Source organism: Embiotoca jacksoni, unplaced genomic scaffold (genome assembly GCF_022577435.1).
Source record: "Embiotoca jacksoni isolate LCO1_2020_lvr unplaced genomic scaffold, fEmbJac1.0.p SCAF_29, whole genome shotgun sequence".
Lineage (NCBI taxonomy): Eukaryota > Metazoa > Chordata > Actinopteri > Embiotocidae > Embiotoca > Embiotoca jacksoni.
In genome coordinates this window covers 5,508,510-5,525,593 of record NW_027185380.1, presented here as the reverse complement: position 1 = coordinate 5,525,593, position 17,084 = coordinate 5,508,510, and the positions used below count along the sequence as shown (strand labels likewise).

Here is a 17,084-nt window from a genome sequence, read left to right as displayed (position 1 = left end):
GTGTATATATATATAGATCGATAGATAGATATATATATCTATATATATATCTATAGATATATATATGTGTGTATATATATATATGTGTGTATATATGTGTGTATATATATCTATAGATAGATAGATATATGTGTGTATATATATGTGTATATATGTGTGTGTATATATATATATAGATAGATAGATGTATCTATATCTATATATATATATATATATGTGTGTATATATATATGTGGGGTAGCAGACGTCCTGTAGAGGGCAGCCGCGCGCTGATGAGCATCTCCAGCCTGAGTGGTGTCAGAAGAAGAAGAGTCAGATCATCCATCTTCTCGGAGTCACCAGCACCGGACTGAACAACAGCACAAAGGAACAAACATCGGGAATCATGGGAGCAGTTCTCGGACTCTGCTCCATGGCCAGCTGGGTGAGGAGCGGACACACGTCATGTGTTGTTGTTGTTGTTGTCACCAGCTGCGTCGAAACCACCAATGCCGCCATGATTGCGCACAACAAAACAGCAGGCCGCCGCAGACAGACAGACAGACAGACACACACACACACACACACACACACACACACACGGAGAGACAGAGAGACACAAGGAGAGATAGACAGATTGGAGCGGAGCAAGATGGTGCGTTCAGGGTGAAGTAAACAAGATGGTGCGTTCAGGGTGAGTTAAACAGAGCTAACAGGATGGTGCGTTCAGGGTGGAGTGAACAGGATAGTGCTTTCAGGGTGCATTAAACAAGATGGTGGAGTAAACACCGTGCGTTCAGGGTGGAGTAAAAAAAGATGGTGCGTTCAGGGTGGAGTAAACAGTGCTGTCCCGCGGTGTCTCCGTCAGTAGATGTCCGACCAGCTGATTTTTGACTCGTTCGTCTTCATGTCGGTGAACTCGCAGCTGTTCATGATGTCAACACATCGCATGGGTGTGATGTCACCGCCGCGGCCGGTAAACAGAGTCGGATTTCAGCAGGGGGGGGCTTTGATTGCGACATGCATCCACCCTCAGAGCTCCACCCACGAGCTGCTGCCAGGAGGCGGAGCAGCTGATTCCATGTCTCCTCATGCTGCTCACTAATAGTTCTAATAGTAATAGTGTGTGTGTGTGTGTGTCTCTCTCTCTCTCTCTCTCTGTGTGTGTGTGTGTGTGTGTGTAGATCCCGTGCCTGTGTGGCAGCGCCCCCTGCCTGCTATGTAGCTGCTGCCCCAGTGGGAATAACTCCACAGTGACTCGCCTCATCTATGCCTTCTTCCTGCTGCTGGGAGTGGGCGTGGCCTGTATCATGCTGATGCCTGGCATGGAGGTGCAGCTGAAGAAGGTACACACACACACACACACACACACACACACACACACTTCCCTGACACATACACACACACAACTCTGACACACACACAGTGAGAGGATGGATGAAGGTGGTCACATCCTCCCCCTCTTCTTCTTCTGCTCTACAGATCCCAGGTTTCTGTGAGGGAGGGGCGGGGTCGTCCATCCCCGGCGTGGAGGGCCACGTGAACTGTGACGTGCTGGTGGGCTACAAGGCCGTGTACCGCGTGTGCTTCGGGATGGCCATGTTCTTCCTGCTGTTCTCCCTGCTCATGATCAAAGTGAAGAGTAGCCATGACCCCCGAGCAGCGCTGCACAACGGGTGAGTGAGCCCCGCCCACCTCCACCCAGCCCCATGGTCTGATGAGCAGCTAATCACAGGAGCTGAATCCTGATGTTGAAAATGAGTGATTGAATCCTGTCATGTTTTCCAGGTTCTGGTTCTTTAAGTTTGCAGCAGCTGCTGCCATCACCATCGGATCCTTCTTCATCTCCGAGGGTCCGTTCACCACCGGTGAGTTCTGGACAGGAAGCAGTACCGAATGCTGCCTGCAGAACATCTGATCGAAAGGGTTAAAGAGACCTACGTCAGCCAGCAGGAAACACACCTGTCTTCACTTCAGGGTGCTGATGATGCAACGTTCTCTCTGTTCCACAGTGTGGTTCTACGTCGGCATGGCAGGAGCCTTCTGCTTCATCCTCATCCAGCTCGTCCTCCTCATTGACTTCGCTCACTCCTGGAACGAGTCGTGGGTGGAGAAGATGGAGGAGGGCAACTCTCGCTGCTGGTATGCAGGTAAGACGCAGAGAGACCTGGAGCTCCATGGGGTTCCAGCTGTGGTTCCAGCTGTGGTTCCAGCTGTGGTTCCAGTTGTGGTTCCAGCTGTAGTTCCTGCTGTAGTTGCAGCTGTGGTTCCAGCTGCAGTTCCAGCTGCAGTTCCAGCTGTGGTTCCAGTTGTGGTTCCAGTTGTGGTTCCAGTTGTGGTTCCAGCTGCGGTGCCAGCTGTGGTCCCAGCTGTAGTTCCAGCTTCGGTTCCAGCTGCGGCCCCAGCTGTAGTTCCAGCTTCGGTTCCAGCTATGGTTCCAGCTGTCGGGCTGTCCGTCACGTGCCTGTTTAATACTCTGTGTGTGTACCTTGTGTAACAGGTTGTGTATGTGTACTGTGTGTAACAGACCTTGTGTGTGTGTCCCCAGCTCTGCTGTCCGTCACTGCTCTGAACTACGTCCTGTCTCTGGTGTCTCTGGTGCTCTTCTTCGTCTACTACACCCACTCTGACGGCTGCACTGAGAACAAGGTCTTCATCAGCATCAACATGCTGCTCTGCGTCGGAGCCTCCGTCATGTCCATCCTGCCTCAGATCCAGGTCCAGCCCCCGCACATTGTTCACACTGACAGGTAGGAGCTACCCTCAGGTGGGTTTCCTGCTAACACTGCTGCTGTGTGTCCAGGAGTCCCAGCCGCGGTCCGGCCTGCTGCAGTCCTCCCTGGTGACCCTGTACACCATGTACCTGACCTGGTCCGCCATGACCAATGAGCCCGGTAAGACCCCCACCCTCTGGACGCGTTGGAGAGGACGGGTTAGAGAGGACGGGTTAGAGAGGACGGGTTAGTGACGTGTCATAAACGTGTCAAGGGTCCTGTGAGGACACGTTCTTCCTGCAGTCACCATCTCTGGGTGTTCTCTGTTGTCGTCCTCAGACAGGAAGTGTAACCCGAGCCTTCTGTCCATCATCGGTCTGAACAGCACCAGTCCAGCGGGTCCGGACCGAGTGGTCCAGTGGTGGGACGCCCAGGGGATTGTGGGATTGATCCTGTTCCTCATGTGTGTCCTGTACTCGAGGTGAGCTTCAGCCGTCGCTCAGCGACCTGCAGGTGTGTTTCCTGTGATTTTGCTGCATCACTTCCTGTTGTCTCCGTCCCTCCGTCAGCATCCGGAACTCATCCAACGCACAGGTGAACAAACTGACTCTGACCAGCGACGAGTCGGCGCTGATCGAAGACGGACCGCAGAGCGACGGCTCGGAGGAGGCCGGCACTCCCAACCGAGCCGTGGACAACGAGAAGGACGGCGTCACGTACTCGTACTCCTTCTTCCACTTCATGCTGTTCCTGGCGTCCCTCTACATTATGATGACGCTCACCAACTGGTACAGGTCGGTAACCATGACGACGGGACAGCTGATGTTAGCTCAGCATCACTCCTTTCATATTCCTGAACTCTTCCACCTGGTGGGAACACATCTGTGGAGTGTGTGTGTTGTTGTGTGATGATGTGATGTTGTGTGATGTGTGATGTTGTGTGATGTGTGTTGTTGTGTGACGTGTGATGTTGTGTGATGTTGTGTGTTGTTGTGTGATGTGTGTTGTTGTGTGACGTGTGATGTTGTGTGTTGTTGTGTGATGTTGTGTGATGATGTGTGATGTTTTGTGGCGGTCCGTCATTGTGTGTTTGTGTTGTGTGTCTGCAGCCCTGATTCCAACTACGAGGCGATGACAAGCCGCTGGCCTTCGGTGTGGGTGAAGATCTCATCCAGCTGGATCTGCGTGTTCCTCTACGTGTGGACCCTGGCGGCGCCGCTGGTTCTGGTCAACAGAGACTTCGAATGAGCCTTCAGTCCCTCCACTAGGACAGGTCCACACTCCACTAGGACACGCCTACGCTCCTCCCCTGTGTTTAGTTTCAGTCAAACAGTCGGTAGCTCGCTGAGTCCGGCCCTGCCGGAGGGGCGGGGCTGCCGTCCCCCTGCCCTCTGATTGGCCGAGGCTCTCCTGCAGCGGTGATGATCAGAGAACTGGTCCTGATTGCAGCTCCGCCCCCTCAGGTGGACCAACCCTCAGCAGCCTGTCGTAGTGCGCCCCCTGCTGGTGTAAATATTCCTGTTAAACTTAGTGGATGTTTTCTTTTTGTGAACACAGCTGCATGCTTCCCCTGAAACTCTGTGACATTAACAGTAGTTGTATGTGAGGAGGAGGTTGTTGATGATGATGATGATGATGATGTAGATAACTGCTGCTGGGTTAGAGCTGTGGTTGTGTCACCATGCATGAGCACTGTGTGTAATTAGTGATCAGCCTGCAAACACACACACCTCTACGCAGCGTTCCTGTTAGTGTTGCTTCTGATTTGCTCTGACCTTTGACCTTACCTGTAAACAGTGTTTGCTGATCTCTGATAAGTTATTGAAGTGGTGTTTAGTATCAACATGGAAACGACGTGGAAACATGATCTTCTACATGTTTAACTGTGATTTGATCTTTTTCTCTTCAACTAAAACCATGTTGTAACTGATTTAATAAAACGGAGGGAGGAGAATACCTGTTTACTGTGTGTTTATTGTGTGTTCAGTGTGTTTACTTTTTGTATTCACTGTGTTCAGTGTGTATTTAATGTGTTTGTTTACTGTGTTTGGTGTGTGTTTACTTTGTGTATTCACTGTGTTCAGTGTATTTAATGTGTTTGTTTGCTGTGTTTTTTCACTCTGTTCAGTGTGTTTACTTTAACCAGTTAGTGAAAGAATGTGATATTAAGTTATTTATCATTCTAAATTACATTGTTTTCTTTAAAAAGCTTCTATGTAGATTATAATTCATCCTTCTGATTGGTTCTCGTTTGAATTTGCCTCGCCTCCTGACCAATCAGATTGGAGCGCATGGCTCTGAGGAGGTGGGTGTGTCATCAGAGAAGATGAAGATTTATCTAAAAAGGGTTGTTCAGAGTGAGCAGCAGCAGCAGATGATGTAATAAGTGGAGAATGACCTTTGACCCTGGAACCACTCAGCTTTATTTCATACTGCAGAAGGACAGATTCACATCAGAGGAAAGTTTGTGTCTGACAGTCTCACCTAGTGAAGAGGACACTGTGAGGGGGACGGGGACAGAGCACAGCTTCATGTGCAGTCCTCTGTCCGTCTCTGTCCCAGCTCTCCACGTCCATCAAAGAAAACTCACTTTCCCATGTCTGAAGTCAAAGAGAAGAAGCTGCGACACTGAAGACACGCTGTCTGAGGGACTGCTATCTGAGGGACTGCTGCCTGTAGACACTGTCTGAAGACGCGTTGTCTAAGGGACTGCCGCCCTGTGGACAGTCCCAGTAGTGTACACAGACACAAAGGAAGAGAAACTGATCAATAAATAGACTTCAGACGTATATACAAAGGTTCAGAAAGGTGAGGAGGACACCGTGTGATGGACAGACACTGAAGAGGAGATGAGACACAGGCTGATGTCCTCGTCTGTCTCATGAAGTTGAGTGTCTTTCGTGACATTTTTACAATTGAGACATTTGCATTGAATAAAACATTCAAACTGTAGAAGTGAAGACTGAGACAGACCCACATGGGTCTGTCCCTGCTAGTCTGTCTGTCTGTCCCTGTCTGTCTCCGCATGTCTCAGCTGGACGGTGTGGGGGAACAGACACTAGTTGTTTGAGATTGGAGTGTTTTGGACATTCAGACTACATCTCCCATCATGCTCCAGTGATGTGAACAGGAAGTAGAGGAACTACAGATGTTTACTGTTGATATAGAGACAAAGGTCCATGTGGTGGTGATGATGATGATGATGATGATGATGAGGGGAGACTCTTCTTCAGTGATGTGTGGACATTTGTCCGTCCTGTGGATGGAGCTGTGTGTTGTGTCGTCACAGTCTATGGACAGACCCCTGTGGACTGTGGACAGACCTCTGTGGACTGCGGACATACCAGACCCCTGTGGACTGTGGACAGACCTCGGTGGACTGTGGACAGACCCCTGTAGACAAGACCCCTACAGACCCCTGTGGACTGTGAACTGTGGACAGAGGGTGGAGGACGGCGGTGGACGTCCATCCGCTGCCTCACACTTGGCTCAGCTGGGTGCAGTCGGCCTCGTCTGCAATAGGACTCAGTTCACACAGGTAAAAGAGCGTCTCCTCGCTGGCCTCGGCCTCCGTCAGAGGCTCCAGGCGGATCAGGGAGCTGCGGGGGGGCAGCTTCACCTCCAGGCTGGAGTCCAGCAGGTCCGAGGGGGGCTCGGTGCAGCTGGAGGAGGGCTGGAGGTGGGTGGAGCTGCTGCTGCTGCTGCTGGAGGTGTCCAGCTCCAGCTCCGGAGGAGGGCTGCAGCCATCGAGGAAGGCCAGCAGGGGGCAGGAGGTGTACTGGATCAGCTGCTTATCTGAACACAGGACAAAGGAGACATCACAGGGACATCAAGTCAGTGTTCAGATATATGGGTTTGTTCTGTCGGGTTTGGTCTGTTGGTATGAGCTCTTTAAAAACACTCCATGTCTGAACAGAGTGTACGTGGTTGTGTCACGGCCGGTTTTAGTCCACCTCAGGTGAGCGTGGGTGTGGTGGGTGTGTTCTCACTGACCCGTGTTGTCCTTCTCCGTCCTGCCTCTGTTCAGTGGTGAGCTGTTGTCTTTAGAGGACACGGTCTCCTGAAAACACACAGAACGACATGAGACGGCGCGGGCTGCAGACCAACAGAAGCTTCTGGACGTGACAGTTTGAAGAACGTTAAAACTGATTGAAAATATTAGAATGCAAGTTCAGAAACGAGACGATCCTCCAGCCCGCAGACTGTTTTTCGGACCTCTGTGTCGGAGACGTTCGATGAGCTGTGTGCTCCCGAGTGTTCCTGATCACAGACCTGCTCCTCTATAGCCAAGACAGTCTGTACACAGCTGGGAACAAAAGACAACCCACAACTATCTTTGGGCATCAAATGATTGGATCAACTCTCAGTCGTCGTCCTCATAGTAACGTTCAGGTGGGAGTGTGAAGAAACGCTAACGGACAACATGGAGAAGAACACCTACAGAACGGATCAGAACAACGGAGAACACCTGCAGAATTGTCCGTGATCACTGCACCTGTCTGTCCTGACCGTGAAGACATCCTCCATCACTCCAGTCCAACACAGGGACACGTCCACCGAGACAGGAATACAATCATCTAACAGGTGTTTGTCAATCTGTTTTATTCCAGATTCTCCCTGTAAGACTTTCAGTGTAGACAGACACCCTGTTTCTGCTGTCCTGTCTCACATCTCTACAGAGTCACTGACTGTCTGTTCTTCAGAGAAGGTCCCTCCATATCTCACTTTGTTGTTCCCAGCTGTCTTCACAGAGGAGGACATGTTTGTCCACTGTCTGCGGTTCAACCTGCTGTGAGGTGTTCAGAGTGGGAGGAGCTAATGGACAGGTGTGTCCATGAGTCGTTTTACCTCGAGAGCATCAAAGTCAACCCCGAACTGTTTCCCATACAGCATAGCCTGGAAGTCCTCCAGACTGCAGTCAATGCTGTCCAGGTAGTCCATGAGCTCCACCCTGAGAGGACACAGAGGACACACTCTTATTACTGTACATTACATTTACATTCATCATTCCAAACTGTATTCATTTATATTTTATTTGTTTTTGTGTATATAGTCTGTGTTTTTGTGTATTTTTGTTCATTCCTCTTATTTTTTTTCTAAAATAATAAAACAATTTTTTTTATCTATCTTATTTCCTATATCTCATAAGTATTTGTACATTTGTTCATATTGTGTGCACTTTTTTTTTTTCTATGCTGCTGTGACGAATAAATGTCCCCACTGTGGGATTAATAAAGTCAAATCGAATCTAATCTAAATCTAAATGATGTCCTGATATATAAAATGATATCCTGATCTATAAAATAATATCCTGATCTATAAAATAATATCCTGATATATAAAATAATATCCTGATATATAACGGAGGCTGGTACTCACTTGCCCAGCAGGTTGATGTTCTGCGAGATGACTCCGTTCTCGTTCAGGATGGAGTCCATCATCTTCATGGGGTCCTCCAGACTCAGGCCGGAGGGCTTGTTGAGCTGCAGGGCGCCGCTGGTCGCCGGGCCGTCGGAGGTGCTGCTCCTCTGGCCGTCATCTGCTGCCGACGCGCCCGCCTCCGACCGTTTCGTGTCTTCTGTGCAGGTGGTGCTCACCTCTGTCTCCACTGGCTGCACCGCGTAGCTGTCCAGCTCCACCTGCACGATCTCCACCTCCCTGATGGAGAAACGCCGTTACAGAGATGAAGCCAGGTCACTACCGGACAGGTGAACATAGTGGCAGCTCCCTTCGCATCACTGCAGAAACCTGCTGAATCAGCACGTCAAGGAGCTACAAACCGTTAGGGCTCAATTCACTACGATTTCCACTGATATCAGGTGCCGGTCGCTGTATTTAAATGAGGGGTTTGCATGTGTTAAAAGTGATTCCAGCAATGGAAAACAGCATCCGCAAAAGCAAAAGGAAATCTGATCCCATTGAAATTAAGAAATATAAATATGACAAGAACAAAACACTTTATAGGAGATTATGAGCAAGAAAGTAAATACTGTGGGAAAAACAAAAAGGCGAGAAAAAAAAGGCTTAATAATAAAACGTCTGCAAATAAAAGAGGAGGATGGTGGATGAGATCCTCTAACAAACACCGATCAGCATGTCCAAATCTTTCTGTGATGAGCAGGTGACTTTTCATTCAGTTCCTCGCGAGTGCTCGTGAACCTTAAGAAGCTACCTGTGAATTCTGCAGGACACATTCAGGACCTGTGACAGCACACCTGAATAACAGGACAGGGTGGGATATCCAAGCAGAGATACGCTGGAACGACCCAGAGGCAGCAAAATGCTGAGTCGGAAGAAGTTTTATTAAATGCTGGTATTTTGTGGCTCCTCCTTGTTGGCTGTCAATCATCATTCAGTTCAATTCAATAACTCAGAAATGTCATCGTTGGACAAACGATATGTCTGAATAATTTTTACATCTGTCATCTCAAACATGTTTCCACAGGTGTAAAACCTCGTCCTTTACGCATCATGTAGTTTACTGTGTCTCCTTCACAATAAGAGCAGCCCTCTCTCATGATGTTCATCTGATTAATACCTTTCAGTCGTACTAACAATCACTTCTCACGTTTCTATTTCCAGGTTCAGTAAATATCGTTTCGGGTGCTAAATTGTTCTATTTGCATGTTTCCCTCCCAGTATTTTGCACCTTCAGGTAGAAACAGCCAATATTACATATATATGTAGGCTAACACACAGAATGGACAACGTGTGTTAAACTGCACATTTGAAAGATGCAATCCTCACTGCACATCGTTAGTGGATCAGCTGGGACATTTTTTAATTTTACAAACGCAGACATTTAGTAAATCAGGCGCTTGGTGTCTAAACTGATACAATAATGTATGAACTGCAAAGAACGAAACTCCTCCCACTGACTTCTTCTACACTACCCATACAGCCTTCTGACAACTGATGAAGAGAGTGATGACTCACCCCTGCTCGTAGCCCCTGGGCGACCCCTCTGTGACCTCTGCCGTCCCCTCGGCATCGCTCTCCGCCAGGTTACAGACGATGACATCATCCGACGTCTCGGAGCTGTTCACTCCGTTCAGACTGACAGACGACTGACAGGACACACAGACACACAACTCAGTACCACACACACACACACACACACACACACACACACACACACACACACACACACACACACACACACACACACACACACACACACACACGATCATAGGAAAACACCCTTCATCCCATGAGACTTCTTCAACCCGTCTGAATGACACATCCTACAGCTGCTGATGGAGGTGATATCCTCTCAACTAATGACATCACACTTCATAACCTAAATAATAAAACACAGAAGTCCACCTCATTCACACTTTCATCTCACTGTCAGGTCCATCAGATCAGAACCAGGTCGCAGTGATCAGAAGCTCCTGATTGATGGACACGTGAACCGGTCTGATTGACATCGCTACTCATCTCTGCGCTGGTGAAGTGTGTGATGTCATCATGCTGAGACATAAAGAGGCCTCCACAGAAGATGTTGTGATGTCAGTGAGTTGGTCGGAGATTTAAAAAGATCTGTTGTTTGGTGGTGGTAGTATTATGGTCTGTTGTTTGGTGGTGGTAGTCTGTTGTTTGGTGGTGGTAGTATTATGGTCTGTTGCTGACTTTAACATTCATGTTGACGTGGCAAACGACAGCCTCAGTTCTACTTTTAGCTTATTATTAGACTCTATAAGCTTTTCTCAGAATGTAAATAAACCCACTCACTGTGGTAACCACACCCTCCATCTGGTTCTGTTGTATGGCATGGAAAGTGAAAATGTAATTGTATTTCCTTAAAACCCTGTTTTGTTGGACCACTTTTTATTAACATTTGAATTTACATGCTGTCCTTTTCTATCTCTGGTCTCCTCTCACCCCAACCGGTCGAGGCAGATGGCCGCCCACCTCTGAGCCTGGTTCTGTTAACAGATGCTCCGCCCACCTCTGAGCCTGGTTCTGTTAACAGATGCTCTGCCCACCTCTGAGTCTGGTTCTGTCGGAGGTTTCTTCCTGTTAAAGGGAGTTTTTCTTCCCTCGGTTGGAGGTTTTTCTCCCTTAAAGAGGAGTTTTTTTCCCTCCTAGCTTATGTGGGAATTGTTGAATTGTTGGGTTTCTCTGTATAATATTGTAAAGTCTTGCTGTAAGGACTTTGATGTGTTAAGTGCCATGAAATAACCTCTGTTGTGATTTGGCGCTATATAAATAAAATTGAATTGAATTGAATTTATCCTCTTCGATGCCGTGTGTTAAAGCGGTGGAAGGCATCTACGTTGATCTTAGTCCAGCACAAGTGGATCATCTGGTAGAAAACACTGCAGTATCTCTGCTACAACTCTAGATGATGTCGCCCCTCTGAAGAAGAGAGTAATGAACCAGAGGAAGTTGTCTCCGTGGTACAACTCAGAACTACGCTCTGCTAGGCAGGCGACTAGAAAGCTGGAAAGGAAATGGAGTTCCACTAATTTAGAATAATTTCACCTGCCTGGAAGGATAGTCTAATATTATATAAGAAAGCTCTTCGTAAGGCCAGGACTTTATATTATTCATCATTAATAGAGGACAACAAGAACAACCCCAGGTTTATTTTCAGCACTGTAGCAGGCTGACAAAGAGTCACAATTCTGTTGAGCCCTCTATTCTTTCAGCTCTCAGCAGTAATGACGTCATTAACTTCTTTACTAATAAAATTCTCACTATTAGGGAGAGAATCAGGCAGACCCTTCCTGCCACCATCACTGATGTGATGTTAAGCACAGCAGCCCTGAAAGCAACTGTGGGACCAGATTTATACCTTGTTATCCTGTTGAGTTCTCTGAGCTAACTGCAATTATTTCTTCATCTGGATCCTCTAGCTGTCTGTTAGATCCCATCCCAACTAAACTTTTTAAGGAAGTCTTCCCTTTAATTAATACTTAAACCTTAAATTAAACCTTTATTTAAAAAGCAGACTCTTGATCAGCTGTTTTAGGAAACTACAGACCAATTTCCAACCTGACATTTATTTCTAAACTCCTTGAGTCCCACCATCAGTTGTTTGGACTTGGCAGTCACTGATTCTACTCTCAACTCTGCTTCATATCACAGAGAGCTGATAGTTGATCCTGTATTTAAATGATCCTTAGCACAAGAACAGATCCACAGAGGAACACCTGAGAGAGAAGAGAGGCAGGGTTCTGGAGGGTTCTGGACCAGAGGATATCACCCGTATATGTAGCAGCTGCTTCAGAGGATCAGATGTGTTGAGAAGTCTGTTCCCAGGGGACACACTGACTGAGAAGTAAAACCTGACCCAGCTACCTGATTGAGTGTTCACTGACCTGTTCCACGCACACTTTGTCCTCATAGATCTGGTGGATGTATTTGGTCTTCTTTCCGTTGCTGTTCATCAGAATTGGCCTGTCACAGAGACATTAACCGTTCACACACTCCGTAACGTGCATGTCATTAAACAGACCATTAACAATGACCTATCATTCATTCACAAACATGAAACTCTAATCAATACCACACTCAGTGAGGAAAGACAATCGTGAATTCATTAGTTTACATAACTGTAAATAAACAAAATGAAAACAGATGATGTCATGGTACATGTGCAGAGTAAAGTAGGCTGTTTTAAAGGAGGTGGGAGTTGCTGTTAGGATGAATGACATCATATAATAATAACCACAGTGATGGGGATACATTAGTGAGTTGGAACAGTGTGAACTTACCGTTTGCGTTTTAGATTCAGGATGCGGTTGTTCTGCACCAGTGTGACGATGAAATGTATCAGCTGGAAGAACAACAGAGACTGAGATGAACACTTCTCCTCTAAAACACACAGTCCACCACCAACCTTTCATCTAATATTACTCTGATCTTTTAAAACACATCATATGTCCAAAGACGGTTGTCTTGGTAACCATGTGTCGTTGACTGCCGAGACTGAAATGTTTTAACCCCCCTTAGGAAGTACAATAAGAGTTCTGTCAGAGAACAGAAATGCATGATGGGAGTGTATGTGATGATGTAACTGGTGGGGGTGGTGCAGCGCTCACCTTTTTGATGAGCTGCTGTTGGTGAGCGTGTTTCTGTCTCAGATCTGAGATCTCCCTCCACAGAGCCTCGTTCTCCCTAAACAGCAGAAACAGAATATTTACAGTGAACAGGACGAGCAGGGGAGCCCCGCCCCCTTTTTGTCCCTGCAGTGACCAGGAGACCCGCCCCCTGTGAGCAACTGCAGTGAACAGGAGCCCCACCCCCTTTGAGTCCCTGCAGTGAACAGAAGCCCCGCCCTCTGTAAGCCCCATTCCTTGTGAGCTCCTGCTGCTTTGTGAATGTTCAGGGCTGAGGACTGTACACTCACCTCTTGAGTGTTGCCAGTCGGGCGTCAATGTTCTCCTGTTTGCTGTGAACACTCTGAACACTCGCCAGGATCTTGGTCAGGTCCTCCTGTCGGATCTTGTTGTCCTCTGGCCGGGCGTTAGAAACCTGGAGGACAGAATCAGACCATGTGTGTCCCCCCACTGGAAATATGGAGACAGCGAAGAGAAGCGGGTCTCTGTGAGCCTGAACGTGACATCAGCTGGTACATGAGAGGATGCAGGCAGAGGTTCCAGAGGTGCTGATGCAGAGTGACATGTAATCCATGTGATCATGTGACCTGAAGTGATTTATTATCCAGGTTGGTTTAATTTAGATAATAGCAACTACATGTGTTTGTTTGAGTCCAGGAAGTTTGGATCCCTTTCTAACTACTTTCATCTGAACAGAGAGAGGTGATGGTGGTGGTGGTGGTGATGATGATGATGATGAAGAAGATGATGATGACTCCCACCTTCCTCTTGATGTTTTCCAGCAGGTCATCCTGTCCATGTTTGAAGTACGGGTGCTGAAACTCCACTGGACCGTCTCTCTCCTGCTTCACAATGCCCGTGTCCATGTGCATCACCTTCCTGAATCCATCTACACACACACACCCCTTTATAAATGCATGTTCCAGTGAAGATGCTGACATGTCACATGATCAGAAGACTTCAACGTGCTGAGTCATCTTTAATTTGCTCATTTCTAAGATTGGATGTAAATAATAACACATAATCCATCCATTATCTATACCCGCTTTATCCTGAACATGGTCACGGGGGGCTGGAGCCTATCCCAGCTCACGTTGGGCGAAGGCAGGGTACACCCTGGACAGGTCGCCAGTCTATCACAGGGCCAACACGTAGAGACAGAAGGAAACAAAGACCATTCACGCACTCATTCACACCTAAGGGCAATTTGTAGAATCACCAAAGATGCATGTTTTTGGATGGTGGGAGGAAGCTGGAGTACCCAGAGAGAACCCACACAGGCAGAGAGAGAACATGCAAACTCCACACAAAAAGGCGCAGGCCCAGATTTGAGCCTGGAACCTTTTTGCTGTGAGGCGACAATGCTAACCACTGCACCACCCCATAACACATAATAATAATAATAATAATAATAATAGCAGCGGCAGCAGCAGCAACATCTGTGTTTCAATGTTAAACAGATGTTAAAGCAGAGTATTAGAGGCAGAGAGGAACACCTGGACCTCTGAGGTGAAACCATGGTGACCGCTACCTTGTGGTTACCATGGTTACCATGGTCCCCAGCCACGACTGAAGAAGTGAGAGCAGTAGCTTCGTGTTTGGTGCTCCGTGTGACGTCAACACAGAGAAACATGACTCCAGGTGTTTCGCATACTAAATGAAGTTCTGATTCTGACCTGGCCCGGTGGAGGACGGACACACAAACACACGCGACGGAACTCAGTCTTACACATGTTGAGCTGCCGGATGAAGCTCGCCATGTTGTTGTGCTTGAAGAACTTGGGCAGGATCTCTTTGGCGAAGCGCTGCTCGTCCAGAACCAGGAAGCTGTTTCCTTCCTGCGAACAAAGAACACAACCATGACGTAGGAGGACTGCCGGGTGCTCCGGGACCCGAACTTGCCGCCCCACTGGTCCACGGTGCCTCAGAGAGCTGAAGGGACGCAGAGCCTGATGTGGTTAACAAGCTATCAAGCGAACAGCTGCTGTTTCACGACAGCGTGCTAACAGCTCGACAATGACCCGAGCAGGTGAGGTGGAAGCCCGGCTGCTGAGCTCCTCTGCTCTCCCCCCCGCTTGTCTGCTGGAGCAGCTGCTGTTCATGAAAGCAGCTCGCCCCGTTAGCTGCCCGTTAGCAGTAGCATGCTAGCAGTACCTGGCTCCAGCAGATCAGCCCGTTGGTGTCCGCGTCCTCCACCAGCGTCCACAGCTTGGTGAGGAAGGCTGGGACGTTCGAGTTGTGTTTCATCCTGCAGATTTCACCGCCGACACACCGGGAGAGGGAAGATACGCGACGTCTTCTGTGTCTGGGAGCCTGGATGAGATGCTGCTGCGCTCTCAGGAAAAATACGGACAACTTCCGGTTCCAGTGAACGGCGAGTGGATTGGTCCAAAACGATTTTACGTAAGCGCGCTCACGTGGAGCTCAGAGCGAACAGAGAGTTTGAACATTCAAATCAAGAAATCAGACGGTGAATGGAAAGAGATGTTGAAAAGACAGAGTCATCTTTACATACTAAAACACATTCCATCAATGTCCGCCCAGGAAATATCAAGTAATCCCAACCACAGCCATATATATATATATATATATATATATACTTTGCCATTCCACTGAATGAAATCTGAACTTTATTAACTTTATTTATCTATTTTTGTATTTTATTTTATTTGTTTTTTTGTGTGTGTGTTTATAGACTGTGTGCGTATTTATTCAAAAAAAAAAACAAACAAACAAAAAAAAAAAAAACTTTTTTATCTATCTTATTTCTTACACTAAATGTTTATTTTGTGTGCACTTTTTGGTTTTCTTTGATGCTGTGATGACCCCCACTGTGGGATTAATAAAGTCAAATCTAATCTAATCTAATCTAATCTAATCTAATCTAATCTAATCTAATCTAATTCAAATCAGATTTCTAAGATATTGAACAGTTCATGACTATTGTTAATATGTTTGTTCATCTAAATGCCAGGTGGTCGACCAGCTGGCCCTGTTTTATTCCACCTGAAGGCAGCACAGGTGCGCTGGGCGCCCAAATAGGTGTGGCCAATGTTGTGGTGTTAATAAACAAACTGATGTTTTGGTATTAATAAACAAACTGATGTTTTGGTATTAAACGGATCCACAAACGGATGTTGTGGTGTTAATAAATAAACTGGTGTTTTATGTTAATAAACAAACTGATGTTGTGGTGTTAATAAATAAATTGATGATGTGTTAATAAATAAACTGATGTTGTTAATAAATAAACTGATGTTGTGGTATTAATAAATAAACTGATATTGTGGTGTTATTAAATAAAATGATGTGGTGTTGATAAATAAACTGATGTTGTGGTGTTAGTAAATAAACTGATGTTGTTAATAAATAAACTGATATTGTGGTGTTAATAAATAAACTGATATTGTGGTGTTAATAAATAAACTGATGTTGTGGTGTTATTAAATAAACTGATTTTGTGGTGTTAATAAATAAACTGATGTTGTTAATAAATAAACGGATATTGTGGTGTTAATAAATAAACTGATGTTGTGTGTTAATAAATAAACTGATGTTGTGGTATTAATAAATAAACTGATGTTGTGGTGTTATTAAGATCAACATTTTCCTCAGACGTAGGCTATTATGTAACTTACGAAGACAAACTCTACATGACTAAAATTACAACATATTAACTGAACATCCAACCAAACATGAACTTCCACGACCTCTGACCTTTTTTGCAAACGCGTCACAACTCGTGAAAATTTAGAATTGTGACGGGGTGAACACCACAAGAGGGCGCCATTCATACCGACTCTTCTCTGTACACGGTGAATACGAACACATTTAAAGGCAGCATAAATACACGAGGGGGAGATGATTGAACACAATTAGGTGGGAAAGATAATCACAAAGGCGGGAAAATACGAGGGCAGGAAGTGAAGACACCTGAAACCAGAGACCAGGTGAGTAATAAAAAACAAAACAATGAAACTAAAATAAGAAAAAGAACAAAGGACACTACGAAGGTTCCTCAGCGGTGGAGATCTGCAGGAGGAGTGTGGGTTCCTACACAGAAGAATGCGAGCAACGTAGAACAAATCAGGAAATCTCTCATCAGTGCGAAATGTAAAACCTTCTTCAAGATAGTTTCCTGGTCTTCAGGAAGAGAGATGAGGTGGAGAGCCGGCTGTGAGCTGGTAGAAGTGGGCTGCAGGAACTCTTTAGGAACAGATAGAAGCGTGGGTGATGTGTGCTGTAATGCATTATGTTTACGTACTTACATTCTGTCAGCCTATTTGCTGCGTTGGGACCTCCTTCTCGAAGCTTTTGTGTGAAG

General features: G+C 46.7%; 2 protein-coding genes across 5 annotated transcripts; one reads left to right on the top strand and one right to left on the bottom strand.

Moving 5' to 3' along the window:
- Positions 1–298: 298 nt before the first annotated feature.
- On the top strand, positions 299–4,647 carry serinc1 (serine incorporator 1). 3 transcript variants are annotated; one of them, XM_069161706.1, is made up of 10 exons: positions 299–424; positions 1,164–1,325; positions 1,462–1,655; positions 1,768–1,847; positions 1,992–2,129; positions 2,528–2,697; positions 2,783–2,939; positions 3,033–3,174; positions 3,263–3,487; positions 3,803–4,647. In XM_069161706.1, exons 1-10 carry the CDS (start codon positions 386–388, stop codon positions 3,939–3,941), a joined length of 1,446 nt encoding a protein of 481 aa, XP_069017807.1. In that variant the 5' UTR covers positions 299–385; the 3' UTR covers positions 3,942–4,647. The 3 variants fall into 3 exon arrangements, with proteins under 3 accessions (XP_069017807.1, XP_069017808.1, XP_069017809.1); XM_069161707.1 differs by having other exon boundaries at positions 302–424; positions 2,783–2,873; XM_069161708.1 differs by lacking the exon at positions 299–424 and adding an exon at positions 654–673.
- A 451-nt stretch (positions 4,648–5,098) lies between these two features.
- hsf2 (heat shock transcription factor 2) lies at positions 5,099–15,120 on the bottom strand. Of its 2 annotated transcripts, none has more exons than XM_069161604.1 (12): positions 14,915–15,120; positions 14,490–14,598; positions 13,522–13,649; positions 13,051–13,175; positions 12,743–12,818; positions 12,416–12,477; positions 12,020–12,098; positions 9,630–9,784; positions 8,073–8,351; positions 7,542–7,644; positions 6,687–6,753; positions 5,099–6,488 (listed from the first exon to the last, which is right to left on the bottom strand). In XM_069161604.1, exons 1-12 carry the CDS (start codon positions 15,005–15,007, stop codon positions 6,172–6,174), a joined length of 1,593 nt encoding a protein of 530 aa, XP_069017705.1. In that variant the 5' UTR covers positions 15,008–15,120; the 3' UTR covers positions 5,099–6,171. The 2 variants fall into 2 exon arrangements, with proteins under 2 accessions (XP_069017705.1, XP_069017706.1); XM_069161605.1 differs by having other exon boundaries at positions 9,630–9,760.
- Positions 15,121–17,084: the final 1,964 nt, after the last annotated feature.

Coding starts and splice junctions, on each gene's coding strand:
- serinc1 (XM_069161706.1), top strand. CDS start 386: ATGGGAGCAGTTCTCGGACTCTGCTCCATGGCCAGCTGG. Junction 2,130..2,527: donor CTCTCGCTGCTGGTATGCAG/GTAAGACGCAGA, acceptor GTGTGTCCCCAG/CTCTGCTGTCCGTCACTGCT. Junction 3,175..3,262: donor ATGTGTGTCCTGTACTCGAG/GTGAGCTTCAGC, acceptor TCCCTCCGTCAG/CATCCGGAACTCATCCAACG.
- hsf2 (XM_069161604.1), bottom strand. CDS start 15,007: ATGAAACACAACTCGAACGTCCCAGCCTTCCTCACCAAGCTGTGGACG. Junction 13,650..14,489: donor CATCCGGCAGCTCAACATGT/GTAAGACTGAGT, acceptor GTGTGTGTGTAG/ATGGATTCAGGAAGGTGATG. Junction 6,754..7,541: donor TTGACTTTGATGCTCTCGAG/GTAAAACGACTC, acceptor GTGTGTTTTCAG/GAGACCGTGTCCTCTAAAGA.